At 41.4% G+C, this 24,594-nt stretch overlaps 1 protein-coding gene across 2 annotated transcripts; it reads right to left on the reverse strand.

The window, feature by feature from the left end:
- Positions 1-2,584: 2,584 nt before the first annotated feature.
- On the reverse strand, positions 2,585-22,863 carry LOC109908340 (fucolectin-6). Of its 2 annotated transcripts, XM_031789254.1 has the most exons (7): positions 22,744-22,863; positions 19,110-19,296; positions 18,433-18,509; positions 10,983-11,277; positions 10,507-10,661; positions 6,990-7,272; positions 2,585-6,400 (listed from the first exon to the last, which is right to left on the reverse strand). In XM_031789254.1, the coding sequence occupies exons 3-7, from the start codon at positions 18,506-18,508 to the stop codon at positions 6,229-6,231; spliced, it is 981 nt and encodes a 326-aa protein (XP_031645114.1). In that variant the 5' UTR covers position 18,509; positions 19,110-19,296; positions 22,744-22,863; the 3' UTR covers positions 2,585-6,228. The 2 variants fall into 2 exon arrangements, with proteins under 2 accessions (XP_031645114.1, XP_020362574.2); XM_020506985.2 differs by lacking the exon at positions 19,110-19,296 and having other exon boundaries at positions 22,744-22,848.
- Positions 22,864-24,594: the final 1,731 nt, after the last annotated feature.

Genomic DNA, 24,594 nt, shown 5'->3' on the forward strand with positions numbered 1-24,594 from the left:
GTGTATATCAATGATGTTGCTCTTGCTGCGGGCGATTCCCTGATCCACCTCTACGCAGACGACACCATTCTATATACCTTCGGCCCGTCTTTGGACACTGTGCTATCTAACCTCCAAACAAGCTTCAATGCCATACAACACTCCTTCCGTGGCCTCCAACTGCTCTTAAACGCTAGTAAAACCAAATGCATGCTTTTCAACCGGTCGCTGCCTGCACCCGCATGCCCGACTAGCATCACCACCCTGGATGGTTCCGACCTAGAATATGTGGACGTCTACAAGTACCTAGGTGTCTGGCTAGACTGCAAACTCTCCTTCCAGACTCATATCAAACATCTCCAATCGAAAATCAAATCAAGAGTCGGCTTTCTATTCCGCAACAAAGCCTCCTTCACTCACGCCGACAAGCTTACCCTAGTAAAACTGACTATCCTACCGATCCTCGACTTCGGCGATGTCATCTACAAAATGGCTTCCAACACTCTACTCAGCAAACTGGATGCAGTCTATCACAGTGCCATCCGTTTCGTCACTAAAGCACCTTATACCACCCACCTCTGCGACTTGTATGCTCTAGTCGGCTGGCCCTCGCTACATATTCGTCGCCAGACCCACTGGCTCCAGGTCATCTACAAGTCCATGCTAGGTAAAGCTCCGCCTTATCTCAGCTCACTGGTCACGATGGCAACACCCATCCGTAGCACGCGCTCCAGCAGGTGTATCTCACTGATCATCCCTAAAGCCAACACCTCATTTGGCCGCCTTTCGTTCCAGTACTCTGCTGCCTGTGACTGGAACGAATTGCAAAAATCGCTGAAGTTGGAGACTTTTATCTCCCTCACCAACTTCAAACATCAGCTATCTGAGCGGCTAACCGATCGCTGCAGCTGTACATAGTCTATTGGTAAATAGCCCACCCTTTCTCACCTACCTCATCCCCATACTGTTTTTATTTATTTACTTTTCTGCTCTTTTGCACACCAATATCTCTACCTGTACATGACCATCTGATCATTCATCACTCCAGTGTTAATCTGCAAAATTGTAATTATTTGCCTACCTCCTCATGCCTTTTGCACACATTGTATATAGACTCCCCCTTTGGTTTCTACTGTGTTATTGACTTGTTAATTGTTTACTCCATGTGTAACTCTTTGTTGTCTGCTCACACTGCTATGCTTTATCTTGGCCAGGTCGCAGTTGCAAATGAGAACTTGTTCTCAACTAGCCTACCTGGTTAAATAAAGGTGAAATAAAAAAATAAAAAAATAAAATATGGATGAGATCACAGCACACCTGCCAGGTAGATTAGGAGTCATTCATACAATAGCCTACAGGATTTATGTATCCTTTATTTAGGTGATCCCATTGGTTCTGAAATAGTACTGCTACAGTAACTACTCAGTAGCAGTGTGGCAATTATAGTAGTACTTTAGTACTGTGTTAGTAGTACTCTTTGGTTGCATTGTGCTTTTCATGTACTAGTACTTTAGTAGAACTGAGTTGTGAGTCGTTTATTGTAAACATATTTGCTCACTTAGGGTTACTGTTGCCATTGTTCTTCAGGTAGCAATAAATGAGGAAAATCCAGAGAAGTGGGGTTCCCACAAGGAAAAACCCTATTTTAGGTTTAGTGGTTAGGTTCAGGGACACAGTTAGGATTCGAATTAGGGTTATGGGTTAGATTTAGGAGTTAGGTTTAGGGAAAGTAGGAGTTTGAATGGGAATACATTGTTTGGTCCCCACAAGGATAGTAAAACAAACGTGTATGTGTGCGCCCATGTTTGTGCATGCACACGTGTGTAGATGACCAAGATTGGGGCTCTGCTTGGCATGTCCACCGCCTACATTGTCCAACTGAAGAACTACTCATCTGAGCTGGACATGGAGGAGAACACGGACATCCTTCTGCTCAGTGCAGTGGACCACATCCTGCAATATGTGAACCTGTACTTCCAGGAGAGTGCAGCAACAGAGCCTAAAATGGTTTCTTTAAAACAAAACTGTAAAATGCAGTATAACATAAATATGCATTACATATGCTTATCATGTTATATTCATTGTTTTAACTATTGTTACCTTGTTAGTCATTGACAGCAGTCTCGCATTGAGAAAAACTAATATGTAGGAGATATTTCAGGCCTGTGTATATGCTGTCTAATAAGGTTTAACCTGTTTTGTCTACTAGACGTACTCTCACAGTGTTATGGGTCACTGGCTACATGTACACTGAGTGGACAAACTAGGAACACCTTCCCAATAATGAGTTTCACCCCCTTTCCCCCTCAAAACAGCCTCAATTCGTTGGGGCATGGACTCTCCAATAATTTCATATGTTTATGGTTCTTCAAAACTTGTTCGCAATGTGCCATGATATGAGGCCGGTAAGTAAGAAAGTTGCATGCAATAAAATAATCTTCAGTAATCCCGACCATAACTTCGGGCCCTAATAGAAGATAAGGTTACAACTTCAGAGGGAACAGACTGTGGCAAAGGGAGGATTGTTGTTCAAAGGATTAAGGCATATTGCCCGATTATTGACCTATTTACATACCAGAAACACAAACAACCAAATACACAAATACACAATGGAAACATTCCAGATTTATTAATTAAGTTTATTCATGAATTTGGTCCCACTTTAAATGACGTGCAGCTTATAAAGGCTTCCTAAAACCTTCATAAACACTACAGAAATGTGTTACACATCATCTATAACCGTATGCCATGCTTTATAAAGGGTTCATAACTGTGGCATAAATGTTCGTCATAACCACCAATGTCTAAGGGGACAAAACCCACTATGTTGAAAATGATACAAACCTGTGCTTTATAAAGGGTGGCATGAGCACCGCTTAATAAAGAGCTTATAAATCATATTCAATTGTGGCTTCACAAAGCATTTATAACCCTGTCATACATCTTGGTAGAGCATTGCAATGGCAGGATATTGGGTTCGATTCGATTCAACACCCTATAATACGTAAAAATGTATTCACGTATGACTGTAAGTCGCTTTGGATAAAAGTGTCTGCAAAATGTTATATATTATATTTCACTAAAACATTTCTAGATTGGCCCATCCTCTTTCCCTCTTGGGTGCATAGTCAATATTGGACTTGACTTCAGCTTCCCCCAACATGCTGTGCTGCAGGAGAACACAGACTCTAAAGTGCAGTCATGCAAAGCAAAAAACCTTGGTAGGGCCTTTTACAATCGTTAGTCTGTTTGTTGTAGTTGCCTACTTCTTTTTCCACACCAAATTCCGTTTTCTTGGTTTTGTTTTTCCGGGTTTCAGATTTTCCCCATTCTTTCTAGTTTTCCCCCAGTGTTTTCACACTTTCTTAATAGAAAAACAACATTTAATTTTCTGTGTTCACAACAATTCTTAAACCACATCAGACTTTTGAGGTCTGTGAAAAATCAAAGAAACGTATATTTGTAAGTGTAGTTGCTCTTTAATTCAGTGAGCATGCTCTGCACTGTTGTTTTGTTAGCAGGTTTTCTGTAGTGCAGTAAGCACACATGATGTGATCTGGCCGCCAATGGAATGGGTGGAGTAAAAGGCCGGCCACATTCCGTATTATTTTGAGCCCCATGAAATGACACCATATATACAGTTTTCTGATGTATCAAATACTTATGTCATGCAATAAGATGCAAATGAATTACTTAAAAATCATACAATGTGATTTTCTGGATTTTTATTTTAGATTCCATCTCTCACAGTTGAAGTGTACCTACAGACCTCTACGTGCTTTGTAAGTAGGAAAACCTGCAAAATCGTCAGTGTATCAAATACTTGTTCTCCCCACTGTACATTCATTCTACAGACCCTATTGAGTATTCCCTGCAATACTTGTACTGCTGCACCCAGAATAGTTATTGCTCTAAGCCAATATCTATTCTATATATGGTGATTTGCATTGGGAGCATTTATTTGACCTTGGAACATGTTTTAAAACCCAAATTTAATACATATGTCACTTAAAAATCTATGTTTAATGTTTAGACAATTATTTTTCATATATCATGAATGTGTTTTTGAGACTTTTCTGCTATTACGTGGGGGACTTTATTTGGAACATTTCCAAAATTCTGTGACACGGAAGTACTTTTTTAGTGTTGCTGATGAGACGCAGATGATGTTCTCAAATCCAAAAACAAGTAAGTTAACCTTTATTTATTGTGATTTAAATGTGTTGGTAGTAGTTAAGTGTTGAGTTAGATTACATACTGTAGCTACCTCAATCATTATTTCAAATCATTTCGGTGACTTCACAGCAAATACTAGCTAGACAAAATTTAGTTAGCTAGCAGGCTCAGCTAAATACATATATATCCCCTACATACATACATGTCTTATAGCTGTATTGTAACAATAGGAATTGAATGGAGTTTCCCATCTTCCCGTTTAGAGTTTCTTGTGCAGCACAGGAATGCCCTTATCTAGATGGTGTGACAAACGACCTTTCCTAACAGACCTGCTCACTTTGTTGTTCATTTAGGTTGGAACCAACACCCAGTACCTCCAGCAAGAAGGGAGGCAAGAACCGTTCTCCTGCCAGCTCAGGGACAAGCTGGACTATTCACAGCCCTGTGTAATGTTCAATGTAATGGCATTGCTGGACTGTTTGAAATGTCATGTATTTGTATTGTTTTGAAAATGTACAAATAACAAAAAACATTTCTTTAATGTTTTCTTGTTTTATCATTTAATGCCAATTCCCTAAGTGTTAATACAGTTGTGTTAACATCATTAAGCCATTATGCATGTGTTAGGAATGACCAAAGGTGTCTGACCTTATATTAAGTACAGCGTCATATGATATAAGGCATTTATGCATGTGTCATAAATGACCAAAGTAGACAGACTTTAAATGAAGTACAGCGTCATGCGAAGGTGTCTCATTTCAAACGAAGTATTACTGGACACTACGTGAAGTGTTAATAAGTAGGCGATTAACGTTCCTCTGATTTATTAAGTTTCTCTCATGATCCACAGGTTACAGTAGGGTGTGAGAGGTATTAAATGGGTTGATGGACCTGCAAAGCTTGTGTTTATGTGTCAGAACCAAGATGATTTGGAGTAGTCCAACCTGAGACTACCGCACCAGATATTCCTCTTCTGTTCCCATGCTGGGGACCAGGGCTTGATTACAACATGTTACAATGGTGGCCACATTTTGTGGCTGATCTTTCAGTGGGGAAATGGGTGAATGTGTCAAAGACTTGACAGGGCCCAGCACCGTCCGTATGGCTCGTTTTTGTTGTTTTCATGTTTGTGTACTGAGGAACATGTAACTTGGTTCCAGAAGAAAGACACTTTCAATTTCTTTAGATTGGGGACTTTCATCAAGGTAAGGGTTTCTTGGTGTAATGTTGTTCTCAGGCTATTGCTCACACAGCACATTGACGCCTGGGATATCAACCATTCAAAATTGGGCATAGTGGGAGTGACTATACAATTCTATAGCAGTGACCTTACTGAGTAAAGTATTTGTCATTGTCACTACTTAACAAAAAAAAAGTCATAATTTTGGCTAAACCCTGCCCATTTCCACACTTTTATCTTGTTAAAATGTGATTTGAAACCTAACCCTGACTAATGAAGGCCAAGTTTGATGCATTGGTCCATCAGACCTTCTGAGCATTTGGGCGAAAGGGAACGAGATTAGGTGTAATGTGACTAAGATGACATCCCTTTAGAGCTTTTTCCATCAGCACATCACCCTTTATAAAGCACAAGTTTATATCATAATTTGACTTAGTGGGTTATATCACATTTGATATAGATGATTATGTCACACAGTTATGCCACATTTATGAACCCTTTATAAAGCATGACATATGGTTATAGATGCTTTGTAAACATTTCTGTACTGCTTATGAAGGCATTATTAAGGCTTTATGAAGCCTTTATAATCTGAATGTCATTTAAAGCGGGACCATTCATTCTAACATAATAGCATTACTTTACAGCATTACATGCATTTCATGGTATGAATGATAACTGTCTAACCAATAATTAGGCTACATAATAATTCATGAAAGTTGTTCTTAAAAAGTGTTACAAAAAGTGATCGTCAATTTATACCCAAACATCCAAAAACAGTGTGCAAGACGAACTTACAGAATAGTGATAGTATACTAAAAAGTTGAATTGTTTTCGTAAGACAATACATTCCCCAAACATTGCAGGGTGCTGTTAAGAATTAATGATCTGATTTAGTTACATGTAGGCCCAGTCCCATCCAGGGGTGATCCGTACACCTCCACCTCACACAAGGTCAGGTACTCCTTCCTCCCTGGAATGACCACGATGACATATCGACCCTCCATGCCCGGACACTGGAAGGTGCTTGAATTGCCAGCTGGGATAGAGGAGATCACAGCACACCTGCAGGATCAAACAGAAACAAACTACTATAGCAACTTCTGATCAATTTCAAATTGATATCTAGCCACTATCTCTAGCCGCCCGTCTGCAGTTCAAACAATAAAAAAGCAGCCACCCCGCTATTGTTTTGGTAAAAAGCTGAGGGATGAGGCTGCATTCATGTGACCTCTTTCCAATTCCTATGGATGCAAGGACTGACCAACCATGATATCAAAAGGATAGTTTTCACAATGTTTTGAGACAACACAGTATTTATTTCAATCTACATTGTTTAAAATATTGGAGTAAAACAAGTTTATATTTTGGGTTCTGATGAACGTTGAACTAAGTGCATGAGGTATTTATGAGCTACATATTTCAAGAATCAATTGGTATAAAATCGTTCATTTAAAAGTCCAAAAATGGATGTACCAAACGCAGATTACCCCTTTAAGGTACCCGGTAAGTAAAGTAGGCAGGATAAATGTATTAATATGGTCATAGCTCCACCTAGCTTTCTGATAGGTTAGGCTGGTTTTCCATCGTTTTCTTGCATTAACTAATCTTTAAAACGTATAAAAAGGACCTCAACTCTCCTACAGTAATTCACCTAGGATTATTGATGCCGTTGTCTTTCAGGGAATCTCCAATGCGAATCTCAGCTCCATTGAGTCTGCTGGGAACACCGTCGACTGTGTTGGTGATGATGATGGAGAACACTTTGTAGGTCTTCAGAAGGTCCACCCTCCACCAGGCGTTGATGTCCTGTAGAGTGTGGGTGCAGGACCCTCCTATCCAAATAGCGTTGCGATTCCCGTCAATAGCATTGCCTGGAATGCCAAACTCATTCAAAGACGACTGGGTGGCCTTTCCATATAGAGCTACATTATCTCCTGCACAAAATAGAGCATAATGCGCATTAACTATCATCTTATCAAACAATTGTTGGAACTTGTGTAAGCATATTCATGCACTGTAATCGTAGAGATTAATGTTTAGACTACAATTACAGAGAATATAACAAAAGTTGTACTCATAACACACTGTTCATAATCTATATATACATATATATATACACACTACTAGTCAAAAGTTTGGACACACCTACTCATTCAAGGGTTTTTCTTAATTTTTTACTATTTTCTACATTGTAGAATAATAGTGAAGACATCAAACTATGAAATAACACATATGGAATCATGTAGTAACCAAAAAAGTGTTAAATAAATCCAAATATATTTTAGATTTTAAATTCTTCAAAGTAGCCACCTTTTGCCTTGATGACAGCTTTGCATTCTCTCCACCAGCTACATGACGTAGTCACCTGGAATTATTTTCCCGTCTTGAAGGAGTTCCTACATATGCTGAGCACTTGATATCTGCTTTTCCTTCACTCTGTGGTCCAACTCATCTCAAACCATCTCAATTGTGTCTAGGTCGGGTGATTGTGGAGGCCAGGTCATCTCATGCAGCACTCCGTCACTTTCCTTTTTGGTCAAATAGCCCTCACACAGCCTGGAGGTGTGTTTTTGGGTCATTGTCCTGTTGAAAAACAAATGATAGTCCCACAAGAGCAAACCAGATGGGATGGCGTATCGCTGCAGAATTCTGTGGTAGACATGCTGGTTAAGTGTGCCTTGAATTCTAAATAAATCACAGACAGTGTCACCAGAAAAGCACCCCCACACCATCACACCTCCTCCTCCATGCTTCACGGTGGGAACTACACATGCAGAGATCATCCGTTCACCTACTATGAGTCTCACAAAGACACAGCGTATGGAACCAAAAATCTCACATTTGGACTCATCAGACCAAAGGACAGAATTCCACCGGTCTAATGTCCATTGCTCTTGTTTCTTGGCCAAGCAAGTCTCTTCTTCTTATTGGTGTCCTTTAGTAGTGGTTTCTTTGCAGCAATTCGACCATGAAGGCCTGATTCACTCAGTCTCCTCTGAACAGTTGATGTTGAGATGTGTCTGTTACTTGAACTCTGTGAAGCATTTAATTAGGCTGCAATTTCTGAGGTAACTCTAATTAACTTATCCTCTGCAACAGAGTTAACTCTGGGTCTTCCTTTCCTGTAGCGGTCCTCATGAGAGCCAGTTTCATCATAGCGCTTGATGGTTTTTGTGACTCCCCTTGAAAAAACATTTTCCGTATTGACTGACCTTCATGTCTTAAAAGTAATGATGGATTGTCGTTTCTCTTTACTTATTTGAGCTGTTATTGCCATAATATGGACTTGGTATTTAAGCAAATAGGGCTATCTTCTGTATACCACCCCTACCTTGTCACAACACAACTGATCGGCTCAAACGCATTAAGAAGGAAAGAAATTCCACAAAATAACCTGGTGACTACCTCATGAAGCTGGTTGAGAGAATGCCAAGAGTGTGCAAAGCTGTCATCAAGGCAAACAGTTGCTACTTTGAAGAATACCAAATATAAAATCTATTTTTATTTAACACCTTTTGGTTACTACATGATTCCATATGTTGTTTCATAGTTTTGATGTCTTCTCTATTATTCTACAATGTAGAAAATAGTACAAATAAAGAAAAACCCTGGAATGAGTTGGTGTGTCATGAGCTGGCGAACACCCAGAGAAATTATTGTATGTAGAGGTGCTGACTAACGGCGAATAAACTATAAGCTCTAAAAAATAATAAAGAGAGTCACACACTCTGTTTGTAGCATATTGAATATATTAGGCAATTGTTATCATACGTGTTGAGCCACTGAGGTATCAGGCAGCAGCGGTGAGAGAGGCACTGATTTAGTTGAGGGATCTAACCAAAGACCCTATGATAAAGATTGAGGCCCAGTCCTTGTCAGAGGACCGCTTCAGCATCTGTACAGTGGTGTGGTATGACATCTTGAGACAGATCCAACATGTGAGCAAGCTGATCCCAGTATGCATGTGGATGTTGCAGTCATTCTTCTCAGAAAGACAGAGGTCTCAGCAACTGCAGGGCAACAGGCTTTATGACTGCACAAACGTCAGCCAAGGATATTTGCGAGGGTATGAATGGATATTTGCGAGGGTATGGCTGTTCTACAACAAAAAAGGCTGAGGTCCATAAAGCGGCACTTTTCATACAAATCATTTGATGAGCCTTTGAGTGATGCCCTGAAGAAGCTGGTGGTGACATTTTTCAATGTTGTTGTTGATGCTGGAACCTCAGTCCTTCAGGAAAGTTTTTCCACATAAGAAAATGTGGGAGAGAAGTTTGGAGTGCTGTCATCCTTCCAAAGTCTCTCAAATGAGGAGTTGACATAGCAATGTGAGGCCCTTAGTATGACAATGCACTATAACGAACACTCAGACTTGGATGGCAGAGAGCTTGCACAGGAACTGAAGAACTTGCCTGACTTCCCATCGAAGACCATGACCCTGTTTAAGTTGCTGATATTTATACACGAAAGGGAGCTCTCAGAAATGTATCCACATTTTTGGACTGCTCTCATATTTTGTCTTACTCTTCCAGTGACCGTAGCTGAAGCAGAGAGGATCTTTTCAAAGCAGAAGCTCATCAACTCCTACTTGAGGTCCACCATGCCACAGGAACACCTTAGTGGCCTTCATGTCATCATTATTAACCATGCAATTGTTGGGCAGATTTCTTATGAGGATGTAATTAATGACTTTGCATCAAGGAAGGCAAGAAAGGTCAGGGTTTAGATGGCAGTTGTGCAATTTAGTTTGTGTGTTTCTTGTTTGAAGTGCAATAGTGTAATAATCAGGTTCTCTTCTTTATAAGTGTATAATTCTATTTGTATATTTGTGTGATAAAGGATTTGTGCAATATAGTTTTATTTGTGTGTTTTTTGTTAGCAATAGGGTAATAGTGTAATAATTTGATTATCTTTTTTAAAATGTATTTATATACTACAATTTGTTTATTTGTCTTTGTTGCCTCTTTTTGATATTATTGAGTCTTATTTTTGTAAATAGTTTAATATTTATATAGTTTTAAATTGTATGATTATGTATTTGTGTTGTTCCAAATGTCTGAATAAAAATGACAGTTAAGGTGAAGGGAAGGTTCGCCCAGGGAACCATACAAGCTAGAACCGCCACTGTTGGTACAGTATATATAAAATATATGAATATAAGTTCTGACCAGTTGGGGCAAGGTATCCGTAAACCTCCACTTCACAGAGTGTCAGAAGTCTATTCTGGCCTGGTAGAACCACAATCACATAACGTCCTTCGAAACTTGGGTCAAAAGCAAGGGTGAGAGAACTGCCGGCTGGAACAGAGGGAATTGTTTTAACCCTGGAGAGAGAAATGGGTTTTACTGACCACTGTCAAGATACTGCATCATATGCTATCTAACGTTATTTAAACTAAAGTAACAAGGCACGGGAAATGATATGCTGATATCTATAACTGTGCCTGTGGTCTGGTGGTAACCTGTGAGTAGGGTTGAAACTTTTCACCAGCATTGCTTGTTTCTATCTGTCTTGCCTGCATGGGTTTTTATGTACAGTATGTCCACTATGTATATTCTGGTCACTCTAATTGAGTTCTTCATGGACATAAACAGTAACAACACATTGTAAATACAATTTCAAAAACCACAGTATCTTGACTCACAGAGGGTTATGAATGCCATTGTCCACTAAAGAATTTCCTATTCGTATCTCAGCCCCGTTAAGCCTCTCAGGAACAGCATCCCCTCTGTTGGTGACAGTGATGGAGGTGACTATGTAGGTATCAAGCAGGTCCACTCTCCACCAGGGGTTAGTGGTTTCGTCAGTGGCAGTGCAGGACCCATGATGGAAATGTGAATCGCGGTTCCCATCAATGGCATTGGAGGCATGACTCCAACCGTGCCATGGGTTCTCGATGAGGTCTGACTGTGTTGCTTTTCCACGCAAGGCAAGATTTCCTGCAGGGAAACACATCATTGAGTGAGTATAGAGGAGCAATTTAAAGATGCAGTCAAAACAGAATAAACATGTGTTCTAATCTGCTGATAGTCCTCTTTAGCAAAAAAAACCAAATGTTTGTATATATTGTTAATTTATTAACCAGATTGCTAGCTTAATGATGACGGAAGTGAGTGCTACGGGGCGGTAGTCGTTTAGCTCAGTTACCTTAGCTTTCTTGGGAACAGGAAAAATGGTGGCCCTCTTGAAGCATGTGTGAACAACAGACTGAGATAGGGATTGATTCAATATGTCCGTAAACACGCCAGCCAGCTGGTCTGCGCATGCTCTGAGGGCGCGGCTGGGGTTGCCGTCTGGGCCTGCAGCCTTGCGAGGGTTAACACGTTTAAATGTTTTCCTCACATCGTGTCAGTGGCACTGTATTGTCCTCAAAGCGGGCCAAAAAGTTATTTAGTCTTCCTGGGAGCAAGACATCCTGGTTCGTGACGGGGCTGGTTTTCTTTTTGTAATCCGTGATTGACTGTAGACCCTGCCACATACCTCTTGTGTCTGAGCCATTGAATTGAGATTCTACTTTGTCTCTATACTGACGCTTAGCTTGTTTGATTGCCTTGCGGAGGGAATAGCTACACTGTTTGTATTCGGTCATGTTTCCGGTCACCTTGCCCTGATTAAAAGCAGTGGTTTGCGCTTTCAGTTTCACGCGAATGCTGCCATCAATCCACGGTTTCTGGTTTGGGAATGTTTTAATCGTTGCTATGGGAACGACATCTTCAACGCAGGTTCTAATGAACTCGCTCACCGAATCAGCGTATTCGTCAATGTTGTTGTTTGTTGCAATACGAAACATATCCCAGTCCACGTGATGGAAGCAGTCTTGGAGTGTGGAATCAGATTGGTCGGACCAGCATTGAACAGACCTCAGTGCGGGAGCTTCTTGTTTTAGTTTCTGTCTGTACGCAGGGAGCAACAAAATGGAGTCGTGGTCAGCTTTTCCGAAAGGAGAGCGGGGCAGGGCCTTATATGCGTGCGGAAGTTAGAATAGCAATGATCCAAGGTTTTTCCAGCCCTGGTTGCGCAATCGATATGCTGATACAATTTGGGGAGTCTTGTTTTCAGATTAGCCTTGTTAAAATCCCCAGCTACAATGAATGCAGCCTCAGGATATATGGATTCCAGTTTGCAAAGAGTCAAATAAAGTTCGTTCAGAGCCATCGATGTGTCTGCTTGGGGGGAATATATACGGCTGTGATTATAATCGAAGAGAATTCCCTTGGTAGATAATGCGGTCGACATTTTATTGTGAGGAATTCTTAATCAGGTGAACAGAAGGACTTGAGTTCCTGTATGTTGTTGTGACCACACCACGTCTCGTTAACCATGAATCATACGCCCCCGCCCCTCTTCTTACCAGAAAGATGTTTGTTTCTGTCGGCGCGATGAGTGGAGAAACCAGCTGGCTGCACCGACTCCGATAGCGTCTCTCCAGTGAGCCATGTTTCCGTGAAGCAAAGAACGTTACAGTCTCTGATGTCCCTCTGGAATGCTACCCTTGCTCGGATTTCATCAACCTTGTTGTCAAGAGACTGGACATTGGCGAGAAATATGCTAGGGAGTGGTGCACGATGTGCCTGTCTCTGGAGTCTGACCAGAAGACCGCTTCGTTTCCCTCGTTTCCCTCTTTTTCGAAGTCCTTTTTTTGGGTCGCCGGCTGGGATCCATTCCGTTGTCCTGGGTGAAAGGCAGAACACAGGATCCGCTTTGCGAAAGTCATATTCTTGGTCGTACTGATGGTGAGTTGATGCTGCTCTTATATTCAGTAGTTCTTCTCGACTGTATGTAATGAAACCTAAGATGACCTGGGGTACCAATGTAAGAAATAACACGTAAAAAAAATGGGTAGTTTCCTAGGAACGCGACGCGAGGCGGCCATCTCTGTCGGCGCCGGAAGTTGGAGTCTGCTGTTTCTGAAGTTGGCAACCCCAGCATGGGCAGCATGGGCATACTGTACCCACTGTACCCAGCACCCTGTTGGTCCCTTGTTGGTCCCTTACCATTTTTCCTCAGGACATATTTTTTTATCTGAATAACTAGATATAATTTATATTGAATGTAGGCTGTTGTACATAGCCTGAGGGTGCTTCAGCAGCCCCTAAAACAGCTGAATAAAAAATATATAAAGATGTATTTTTTTCACAAAGTAGTGCACTGGGCCTTTACAACTCTTGCATTTAATATTGCAGCAACTCAAAACTAAAATTGTCCCAGTAATCAAAATAACATAAAATACATATTTTCCAGACATTGTAGTTAGGTTAAATTTTTGGTTCTGAATGAAAGGTGGAAATATGTATTTTCCGGACAATGAAATCAGGTTCATTTTTAGTTCTAAATTAAAGTTGAAAATATGTAGTTTATAGACGTCTATGTTTGGACCAAGTCAAGGCCGGTCCAGACTGGACAAAACCTGAACCAAACAGTAATCTATGATTGGTTTAGATTTAGTCCGGACCCGACCAAAAATCTATGTCCATGGACGTTGAAATCAAAGCTGGCCTGTACCAAAAAAGGCTGCCGTCCTGTATTTAGGAAATGTTGTTTGTTGTGGCGTACAAGCAGGTCAGCCACAAAGGGGAGAATTGTCGTGAACTGGTGACAACTCCCTCTGCTGGACGTGCCAGGTCTAGGTGTTAGGTTAGGCTCAACACTGGAGCCCCACAAGGGTGTGTGCTCAGCCCCCTCATGTACTCCCTGTTCACCCACGACTGCGTGGCCATGCATGCCTCCAACTCAATCATCAAGTTTGCAGATCACACAACAGTAATGGGCTTGATTACCAACAACGACGAGACAACCTACAGGAAGGAGGTGAGGGCACTCGGAGTGTGGTGTCAGGAAAACAACCTCTTCTTCATTATCAACGAAACAAAGGAGATGATCATGGACTTCAGGAAACAGCAGAGGGAGCACCCCCCCCCCCTCCTATCCACATCGAAGGGGCAGCAGTGGAGAAAGTGGAATGCTTTAAGTCCCTAGGTGTACACATAAACAACAAACTGAAATGGTCCACCCACACAGACAGTGTGGTGAAGAAGGCGCAACAGTGCCTCTTCAACCTCAGGAGGCTGAAGAAATGTGTTTTGTCACCCAAAACCCTCACTAACTTTACAGATCCACATTCGAGAGCATCCTGTCGGGCTGTATCACAGCCTGCTACGGCAACTGCTCCGCCCTCAACCGCAAGGCTCTCCAGGGAGGGGTGCAGTCTGCACAACGCATCACCGGGGGCAAAGTACCTGCCCTCCATGACACCTATAGCACCCGATGTCACAGGAAGGCAAAAAAGATCATCAAAGACAACAACCACCCGAGCCACTGCCTGTTCACACCGCTACCGGCCAGAAGGCGAGGTCAGTACAAGCTGGGACCAAGAGACTGAAGAACAGCTTCTATCTCAGGGCCATCAGACTGCTAAACAGCAAACACTAACTCAGAAAGGCTGCTGCCTACATGGAGACCCAATCGCTGGCCACTTTAACAAATTGATCACTAGTCACTTTAAACAATGCCACTTTAAATAATGCCACTTTAATAATGTTTACATATCTTACATTACTCATATCATATGTATATACTGTATTTTATACCATCTATTGCACCTTGTCCTTGCCCGCTCGGCAATCACTCATCATGTACATATTCCCATTCAACCCTTTTAGATTTGTGTGTATTAGGTAGTTGGGGAACTGTTAGATTACTTGTTAGATAATACTGTACTGTCGGAACCAGAAGCACAAGCATTTGGCTACACTCTCATTAACATCTGCTAACCATGTGTATGTGACAAATAAAATTTGATTTGATTTATTAACGGACCAGTACAGCCCTCTGCAGTGCGGGAAACTTTTTTTCTCTCATAAAGGTAGTTCACTTGGCCTTTACTAGTCCTGCATTAGCGGCCCGATACAGATTTCTGCAGTGCTGTGAGAAATTATTTTAGCTATATCAATTAGCTACATAATGTAACTCCTAGGGTGTATTGGCAATTTTTTAAGATGATAACACTATATATTTTTTTTACATTTTGACATTTGTTCCAGTGATTCTTGTAGTAGTTCAACAACATTTGAGTGGTTTCCAGGTTGTTAGGAGGTGTTTCCAGGCCATTTCTGACACTTTAGGCAGCTTGGTTATGAAATATAATAGCACATTGTTGAAGACTAGTCCACTACTTACAAATACACAAGATTTGGCTACAAAAAATGAACAATAATATCACATTTCCAAAATCTTATTCTGTATTGGCGGCCATATTGGATTATGTAAAAAATAAATAAATTGTGGTTTTGTGCCCCACTTTTTGGGCACCTCTTCTAATATCAGCAAGGCAACAGTAACCATGTCTTCCCCCACAAAGGATGCAATGCAAATTGAGCCAATTGAGATATCGTGTGTGACAAACAAATGTAATTTATCTTGTATGACCACAGATTATCCCTTATATTGACCAGATACTCAAGTGACCCCTATGAAAATAAATGTCTTCAAAAATGGAAGGCTGTTAGCTTTCATACCAGTATCTTTAGCTAATCAACTCCCTGTACTCCATTTCATGTGCCAAAGAAAAAATGCCACCTAGTGCAGAAAAATGATATTGGTCCTATTTATCCTCCTCATTTCGCTCTCAATGACTATATCTCCCTCCTTGGGGCAATGATCTCTATGGCATGACGCTTCATTCACCAAAGTTTCGTCATAATCGGCCCAATGTCTCTGAGATATGGACGGACAGACGGACAGATAGAGACCAATCCACAGTCCCCTCCCTGATTTCATTGTGAGGGACAAGTAATACATCCCAATGAGCATCTCTATTAAATTGTACGCTTTAATCGGCTCTGTAACGCTTTCATCACTTTCTGACGGTAAGGCCCTGGACAATGATCCTAGTACATACAGTACATTCGGAAAGTATTCAGACCACTTCACTTTTTCCACATTTTGTTACGTTACAGACAAAAATGTATAAAATAAAAAAAATCATCATCAATCTACACACAATACCCCATAATGACAAAGCGAAACTAGATTTCTGTTTAAAAACATAAGTATTGAAACAAAAGGGTTTCAATACTTATACATAAGTACCTGTCTGTACAGTTGAAAGTGCATGTTAGAGCAAAAATCAAGCCATGAGGTCGAAGGAATTGTCCGTAGAGCTCTGAGACAGGAATGTGTCAAGGCACAGATCTGGAGAAGGGTACCAAAACATCAAAGGGCCTCAAGAACACAATTGCCTCCATCATTCTTAAGTGGAAGAAGTTTGGAATCACCAAGACTCTTCCTAGAACTGGCCACCCGGCCAAACTGAGTATTCGGGTGAGAAGGGCCTTGGTCAGGGAGGTGACCAAGAAACTGATGGTTGCACTGACAGAGCTCAAGAATTGCTTTGTGGAGACGGAAGAACCTTCCAGAAAGACAACCATCTCTGCAGCACTCCAACTATCAGGCCTTTATGGTTGAGTGGCCAGACAGAAGCCACTCCTCAGTAAAAGGCACATGACAGTCCACTTGGAGTTTGCCAAAAGGCAACTAAAGGCCTTTCAGACCATGAGAAACAAGATTCGCTGGTCTGATGAAACCAAGATTGAACTTTTGGAGTAAACCAGGCACTGCCCATCACCTTGCCAATACCATCCCTATGGTGACACATGGTGGTGGCAGCATCATGCTGTGGGGATGTTTTTCAGAGGCAGGAAGACCCTGCCTCTGAAAAAATGAGGATCGAGGAAAAGATGAACGGAGCGAAGTACAGAGAGATCATTGATGAAAACCTGCTCCAGAGCGCTCAGGCCCTCAGACTGGGGTGAAGGTTCACTTCAGGACAAGGACCCTAAGCACACAGCCAAGACAATACAGGAGTTGCTTCGGTGTGCAGCGACGCTGTGCAGCGACGCTCCCCATCCAACCTGACAGAGCTTGAGAGGATCTGCAGAAAATAATGGGAGAAACTCCCCAAATATAGGTGTGCCAAACTTGTACTGTACAAGTGCCAAATGTGCTTCAATAAAGTACAGAGTAAACGGTCTGAATACTTATGTAATTGTAATATTTCAGTTTCTTAAGTTTAAAATATTTGCACAAATGTCTAAAAACCTGTTTTTGCTTTGTCATTATGGGGTATTGTGTGTAGATGAATTTAATCAATTTTAGAACGAGGCTGTAATGTAACAAATGTGGAAAACGTCAAGGGGTCTGAATACTTTCCGAAGACACTGTAAATTTGCCTGTTGATGTCATAAATACATTGAGATATAATATAGCCTCACTTTTCATAGTAAGAGATCTAGCCCTGTTAATCTAAAGGGCATAATATCTCAACATAATCTCAGAGCATTTCGTATTATTCTGTATGTAAATTCGTGACAATTAGTTTAGTATGATATGTTACGTTTCGTATGGTATGTATTCATTTGTGGATGTCCATCACCCATTTCATATGATATGTTACAATTCGTATTATATGTTACGGATTTGCAAAACGTACAATACGTTACAAATTTGCAAAACGTATTATATGTTACAAATTTGATAAATGTATGTGATATGTTATGAATTTGCAAAATGTATGATATGTTACGAATTTGCAAAGCATATATTACGTTTTCAAATTCTAGCTAGGTGGCTAACATTAGCTAGCTCGCTGACATTAGCTAGACTAGGGTTTAGGGTTAAGGTTATAGTTTAGGAGTTAGGTTAAAGGGTTAAGGTTAGGGTTACGGGATGTGTTAGCTAAAAGGTTAGGGTTTGGAGAAGGGTTAGCTAATGTGCAAAGTATTTGCAAAGTTGCTAAAAAGTAGTATGTTGAAAAGTTGCTAATTAGCTAAAATGCTAGAGTTGTCCATTAAGAGATTCGAACGCGCAAGCTTTGGCTTGTTAGACGTTCATGTTATACACCCATCCATCCACCACAACCAACCACCCTACTTTCGTTTTTGCGATACATAACCGTGTCTTATGCAAACATACCAAACATAACATATCATACTAAATGGAGTGTCTCAGATTTATGTACAGAATAATACGAAATGCTCTGTGACCAGCTCGGTATCTATCTAGTTAACAGGAGGAAAGGGAATAAAAAATGTGATTACTTGGGACTGTAGGGCCAATAGAGCATGCCAGTCCCAGGAGAGTCAACAAGAGGAACATCGTGGTCGATCTCATCATCCTGGAGGAAGAGCCCAGAGCAAGTCAACAGGTCTGATAGGAACCAGTCCACAGAAACATTGGCACAAACACTGAAACAATCTGTTAGGCTGCAATTCAATCACAATTTATATTTTTTATCAATTCAGCTCACATGAACAAAGAAAAACATTTCAAATATTGTTTTACTCACTTCGTAAGAAGAACAATAAACACAAAGAGAGTGCATTTTGGGTAGTGTCATTTAAAAAATGTTTTACTGTTCTTTTAAACTCATTTTAACACTGTTATAAAGAGCAAATGTTCAACTTCAAAATGTATATAATATTTTTACATTTCTAGCCTGTCATCTATGTGTAACAGGGCTGATGTGTTTTGCTCAACCCTCTCAGTTTTCCATGTCTTTATTAATAAAAAAGTAATCACCACATTAAAACGAAATGGCGCCGGAGCAGAAGGCAGATGTTTTATGTGCCCCCAACTGATTGTTTTTTGTTTGTTTATCTGTGTTGTTTGTAACTTATTGTTTTACTATTTTTGTACATAATGTAGCATAATTTGTACATAATGTACATAATTTGACCGAAAATAACTTCTAGATATCAGCACTGCGATTACTCACCACGGACTAGCAGGATCCTTTTTTTTCTTTCATGATATACGGCTCCCTCGGGAACAGGCCCCGACCCCAGTGATCTGCGTGAAGAGGAGGCGGAGAAAGAGAGGCCGGAGGGCGGGCTGCCTTCTGAGGAGTAGGATGTGATCGCATAAACCCCCACTCCCCTCAATTCTGCTTGCAAACATGCAATCTTTGGACAATAAAATGGGCGAGTTATTGGGAAGATTAAACTACCAACGGGACATTAAAACGTGTAACATCTTATGCTTCACGGAGTCGTGGCTGAACGACTACAATAACGACGTACAGCTGGCTGGTTACGCGATGTACCGGCAGGAAAGAACAGCGTCGTCTGGTAAGACAAGGGGCGGCGGTCTGTGTATTTTTGTTAACAACAGCTGGTACATGATATCTAAGGAAGTCTTGAGCCATTGCTCACCTGAGGTAGAGTTTCTCATGATAAGCTGCAGACTACATTACCTACCAAGAGAGTTCTCATCTATATTCTTTGTAGCTTTTTTTACCTCCTTTTCCTCCCCAATTTCGTAGTATCCAATTGTCAGTAGTTAACTGTCTTGTCTCATCGCTACAACTCCCGTACAGGCTAGGGAGAGACGAAGGTCGAGAGCTATGCATCCTCCAAAACACAACCCAACCAAGCCGCACTGCTTCTTAACACAGCGCTCATCCAACCCAGAAGCCAGCCGCACCAATGTGTCGGAGGAAACACCTTGCACCTAGCGACCACACTAAAAGACTGTGTGATCACGCTCTCCGCAGCCAATATGAGTAAAACCTTTAGACAGGTCAACATTCAGGCCGCAGAGCCAGACGGATTACCCTGACATGTACTGCGAGCATGTGCTGACCAACTGGTTGGCCAGCAGCATACCACCCTGCATCCCACTGCTGGCTTGCTTCTGTAGCTAAGCAGGGTTGGACCTGGTCAGTCCCTGGATAGGATACCAGATTCTGCTGGAAGTGGTGTTGGAGGGACAGTAGGAGGTACTCTTTCCTCTGGTCTAAAAAAATTATAATCCCAATGCCCCAGGGTGGTGATTGGGGACACTGCCCTGTGTAGGGTGCCGTCTTTTGTATGGGACATTAAACGGGTGTCCTGACTCTCTGAGGTCATTAAAGATCCCATGGCACTTATTGTAAGAGTAGGGGTGTTAACCCCGGTGTCCTGGCTAAATTCCCAAGCTGTCCCTCATACCATAATGGTCACCTGATCATTCCCAGCTTACAATTGGCTCATTCATCCCCTTCCTCTCGCCTATAACTATTCCCCAGGTCGTTGCTGTAAATGAGAACGTGTTCTCAGTCAACTTACCTGGTAAAATAACGGAAAAATAAAAATAAACTAAAAACTAGCAAGTGTCTTCACTGATATTTTCAACCTCTCCCTGTCCGAGTCTGTAATACCAACATGTTTTAAGCAGACCACCATAGTGCCTGTGCCCAAGAACACTAAGATAACCTGCCTAAATGACTACCGACCCGTAGCACTCACATCTGTAGCCATGAAGTGCTTTGAAAGGCTGGTCATGGCTCACATCAACACCATCATCCCAGAAACCCTAGTCCCACTCCAATTTGCGTACCGCCCCAGCAGTCTCTATTGCACTCCACACTGCCTTTTCCCACCTGGACAAAAGGAACACCTATATGAGAATGCTATTCATTGACTACAGCTCAGCGTTCAACAACATCAATAAACTCATCAATAAGCTAAGGACCCTGGGACTAAACACCTCTCTCTGCAACTGGATCCTGGACCTCCTGACGGGCCGCCCCCAGTTGGTAAGGGTAGGTAACAACACATCCGCCACGCTGATCCTTAACACTGGAGCCCCTCAGGGGTGCGTGCTCAGCCCCCTCCTGTACTCCCTGTTCACTCATGACTGCACAGCCTTGCACGACTCCAACACCATCATTAAATTTGCTGACGACACAACAGTGGTAGGCTTGATCACCGACAACAATGAGACCGCCCATAGGGAGGTCAGAGACCTGGCCGTGTGGTGCCAGGACAACAACCTCTCCCTCAACATGATCAAGACAAAGGAGTTGATTGTGGACTTCAGGAATAAGAGTACAGAGCATGCCTCCATTCTCACAGGGCTGCAGTGGAGCAGGTTGAGATCTTGGAGAGCTTGGAGTTCCTTGGTGTCCACATCACCAACAAACTAATATGGTCCAAGCACACCATGACAGTCGTGAAGCGGGCACGACAGAACCTATTCCCCCTCAGGAGACTGAACAGATTTGGCATGGCTCCTCAGATCCTCAAAAGGTTCTACAGCTGCACCACCGAGAGCTTCCTGACTGGTTTCCTGGTATGGCAACTGCTCGGCCTCCGACCACAAGGCACTACAGAGGGTAGTGCGACCGGCCCAGTACATCACTGGGGCCAAGCTTCCTGCCATCCAGGACCTCTATACCAGGCGGTGTCAGAGGAAGGCCCTGAAAATTGTCAAAGTCTCCAACAACCCTAACCATAGACTGTTCTCTCTGCTACCACACGGCAAGCGGTACCGTAGCGCCAAGTCTAGGTCAAGGAGGCATCTATACAGCTTCTACCCCCAAGCCATAAGACTCCTGAACATCTAGTCATATGTCTACCCAGACTATCCACATTGCCCCCCCTCCCTACACACCACTGCCATTCTATTTTGTCATCTATTCATAGTCACTTTAATTAACTCTACCTACATGTACATACTACCTCAACTAACCGGTGCCCCCGTACATTGACTCTGTACCGCCACCCCCCTGTATATATTATGTTTTACTGCTCCTCTTTAATTACTTGTTACTTTTATCTCTTATTATTATCCGGATTTAAAAAAAATGCTCTGTCGGTTAGGGGCTCGTAAGTGAGCGTTTCACTGTAAGGTCTACTACACCTGTTGTATTCGGCGCATGTGACTAATAACATTTGATTTGATTTGATTTGAAAGTTCAATTCCCTTAACAGGGTTGACCTTGAAAATGAGAGTCAAATGTAAATTAATCATTATTCTCGTGAAATTAATAATAGTCTTCGGAAATTATATTGTCAAAGCAACAAAGTAACAAGGGCTTTACAATGATAGCATTTTCAGGTTAAAATCTTCCTCAGAAAAGGGACATGTCAAAATGCTGATTTTAGACTGCTTAGAAATAATTTATTCATATATTGAATTTTCCATGCAATCTTTAAAGGGCACTTATTTTATTATAACAGTCTTTTACATTTCTGCACAATTTCTACTTAATAAGGAACGTAATTCAAGAGAGTATAGTATTAGCGGAGAGAACAATGAGAGGTGCTGCGTTACTCTTAGCATTATCCTTTCTTGACCTTGCTACTTTTTAAAAATAGAATACAAGTCTTTCAGTATAAAATACAGTCCAGCTTGCTGTCTCTTTGCAATCACAGCCTCCTTGCAAACACAATAGCATACATTTAAGTAAAGGATTGGATTATGGGAACATCACGCCCATCTGAATTCAACCCACTGCTGAATTAAGACATTATTATTATGAAATAACTGTTATTTAAATCAACAGTTAATGTGTGGTTGTGTAAGGCAGAACATATAACGTAATAGAAGACAATTCCAAATAGTATGAGATTGTAATATCCTCTTACCTTAAAATAAACAAGGTCACTGTTGATGCTGATGTAGGTAAAAGCTCTGTAGACAACTGAATCTGACTGATTCATTTATACACCAGTCACAAAGTCAATGACCCTGCCAACCCCCCTCGTCTCCAAGGACATCCTCCTAACAATTTACCATACCATGATAACTAGTCACCGGCACTACTGTTCCATAGTTTGACTTCCAGCCCCACATCAGTGCGATAAGACAGGTCACAACCATCTCCAGTTAATCATCAACAGGGCTGCTTGTATCATGACCGGGCATTCATGGAGGGAACACAACAGATACTTCTGTAAAATGCTGGAATCTAACCACTGACGGACAGGATCCTTTTCAACATCCTAGTGACATTTCTTTGGGACCATTATAGACATCCTGACAACTGATACACTGAATGTCCTGAGAACGTCCTAAATACTCATCTAGTCCTCATTGACGTCCCAGGACCATAGAGGGAACTAGAGAAAAGCAGACTAAAAGAACTAGAAGACTACAAGAACGGCTCTGGCTGCACAAGGACACCATGTGGGAGAGCTTCTGGCAGGTATTGGAGGACTTTATGCTCAAGGGGACTTTGTTGTTTGCTATGAGTGGGTTTATTTATTTTTGTGTGAAACATTTGCTTTCGGTGGATCCTTGCTGCGACCTGCCTGCTGGCCTACGGTGACGACTGTAAACCATGATGTATTAATATACATGTTAAAAATATACTTTTTCCCTCTGCTTCACTGCTCAACTCACTTTTCCACCCTGTGACATAATCATTGAGATAAATAACTAAAACATGATTCCAACTTATGGCGAAATACAGACAGTATAACTGATTGATCAGGATATCGTGATATGGAAGGGAATAACAGGAAACATCTACACATATTTAACGTGTTACAGAGTAGTTGTATACTTTGCTACTTATAGAATCTCAAGAGCATGTACAAAAGCAGGCAACATATTGCTTGTACACTTACTCCACATCAGATATTTTACTGCAGTTGATGACTACATTCAATTAGATAAAAGTAAACTAAAAGTGTCTTATTATAAAATTACTTCAATGTTTACTCATGGTCCTGGTACAATTACAATCCACACTCTTATACATGACCAAGTGAATGTGTATACAGTATGTGTGTGTGTGTGTGTGTGTGTGTGTGTGCATGCTTGTGTGCGTGCGCAGGTGACTTAGCTAAATGTCTTGGTTTTGAGAATTTAAAAACATAGGTTTAGGCTATAATATTCCAATCCAAATATCTTTGATAACTGCATTCTAGGTGAAACCAAGAAATGCTTCCGAAACGTTGGTGTTGTGTTACACTTTACCTTCTCTGAATACATTAACATACAATACAGTACAATGATAGGAGACATTACAGTACGGTTTCAATAAAACAGATGTAAATTAATGTACTCAATATAACAACATTTACAGTGTGACATTAGAATGAATTTTAACATGGATTTATCCTACACATACACTCTTAGAAGAAAAGGAGCTATCTAGAACATTAAAGGGTTCTTCGGCTGTCCCCGTAGGAGAACACATTGAAGAACCCTTTTTGTTTCCAGGTAGAACTATTTTGGGTTCAATGTGAACCCTTTTAGGTTCCATGTAGAACCCTGTTCCACATGGAACCCAAATGGGATGGGTTCTACCAGGAACTTAAAAGGGTTCTCCTATGGGTACAGATGAAGAACCCTTTTGGAACCCTTTTTTTCTAAGAGTGTGGAGAATGTTACCTACAATATAACTTAGGGTGGCAGGTAGCCTAGTGGTTAGAGCGTTGTGCCAGTAACCAAAGGGTTGCTGAACCGAATCTCTGAGCTGACAAGCTAAA

This window comes from Oncorhynchus kisutch, linkage group LG2 (genome assembly GCF_002021735.2).
Source record: "Oncorhynchus kisutch isolate 150728-3 linkage group LG2, Okis_V2, whole genome shotgun sequence".
In the NCBI taxonomy this organism is placed as follows: Eukaryota; Metazoa; Chordata; class Actinopteri; order Salmoniformes; family Salmonidae; genus Oncorhynchus; species Oncorhynchus kisutch.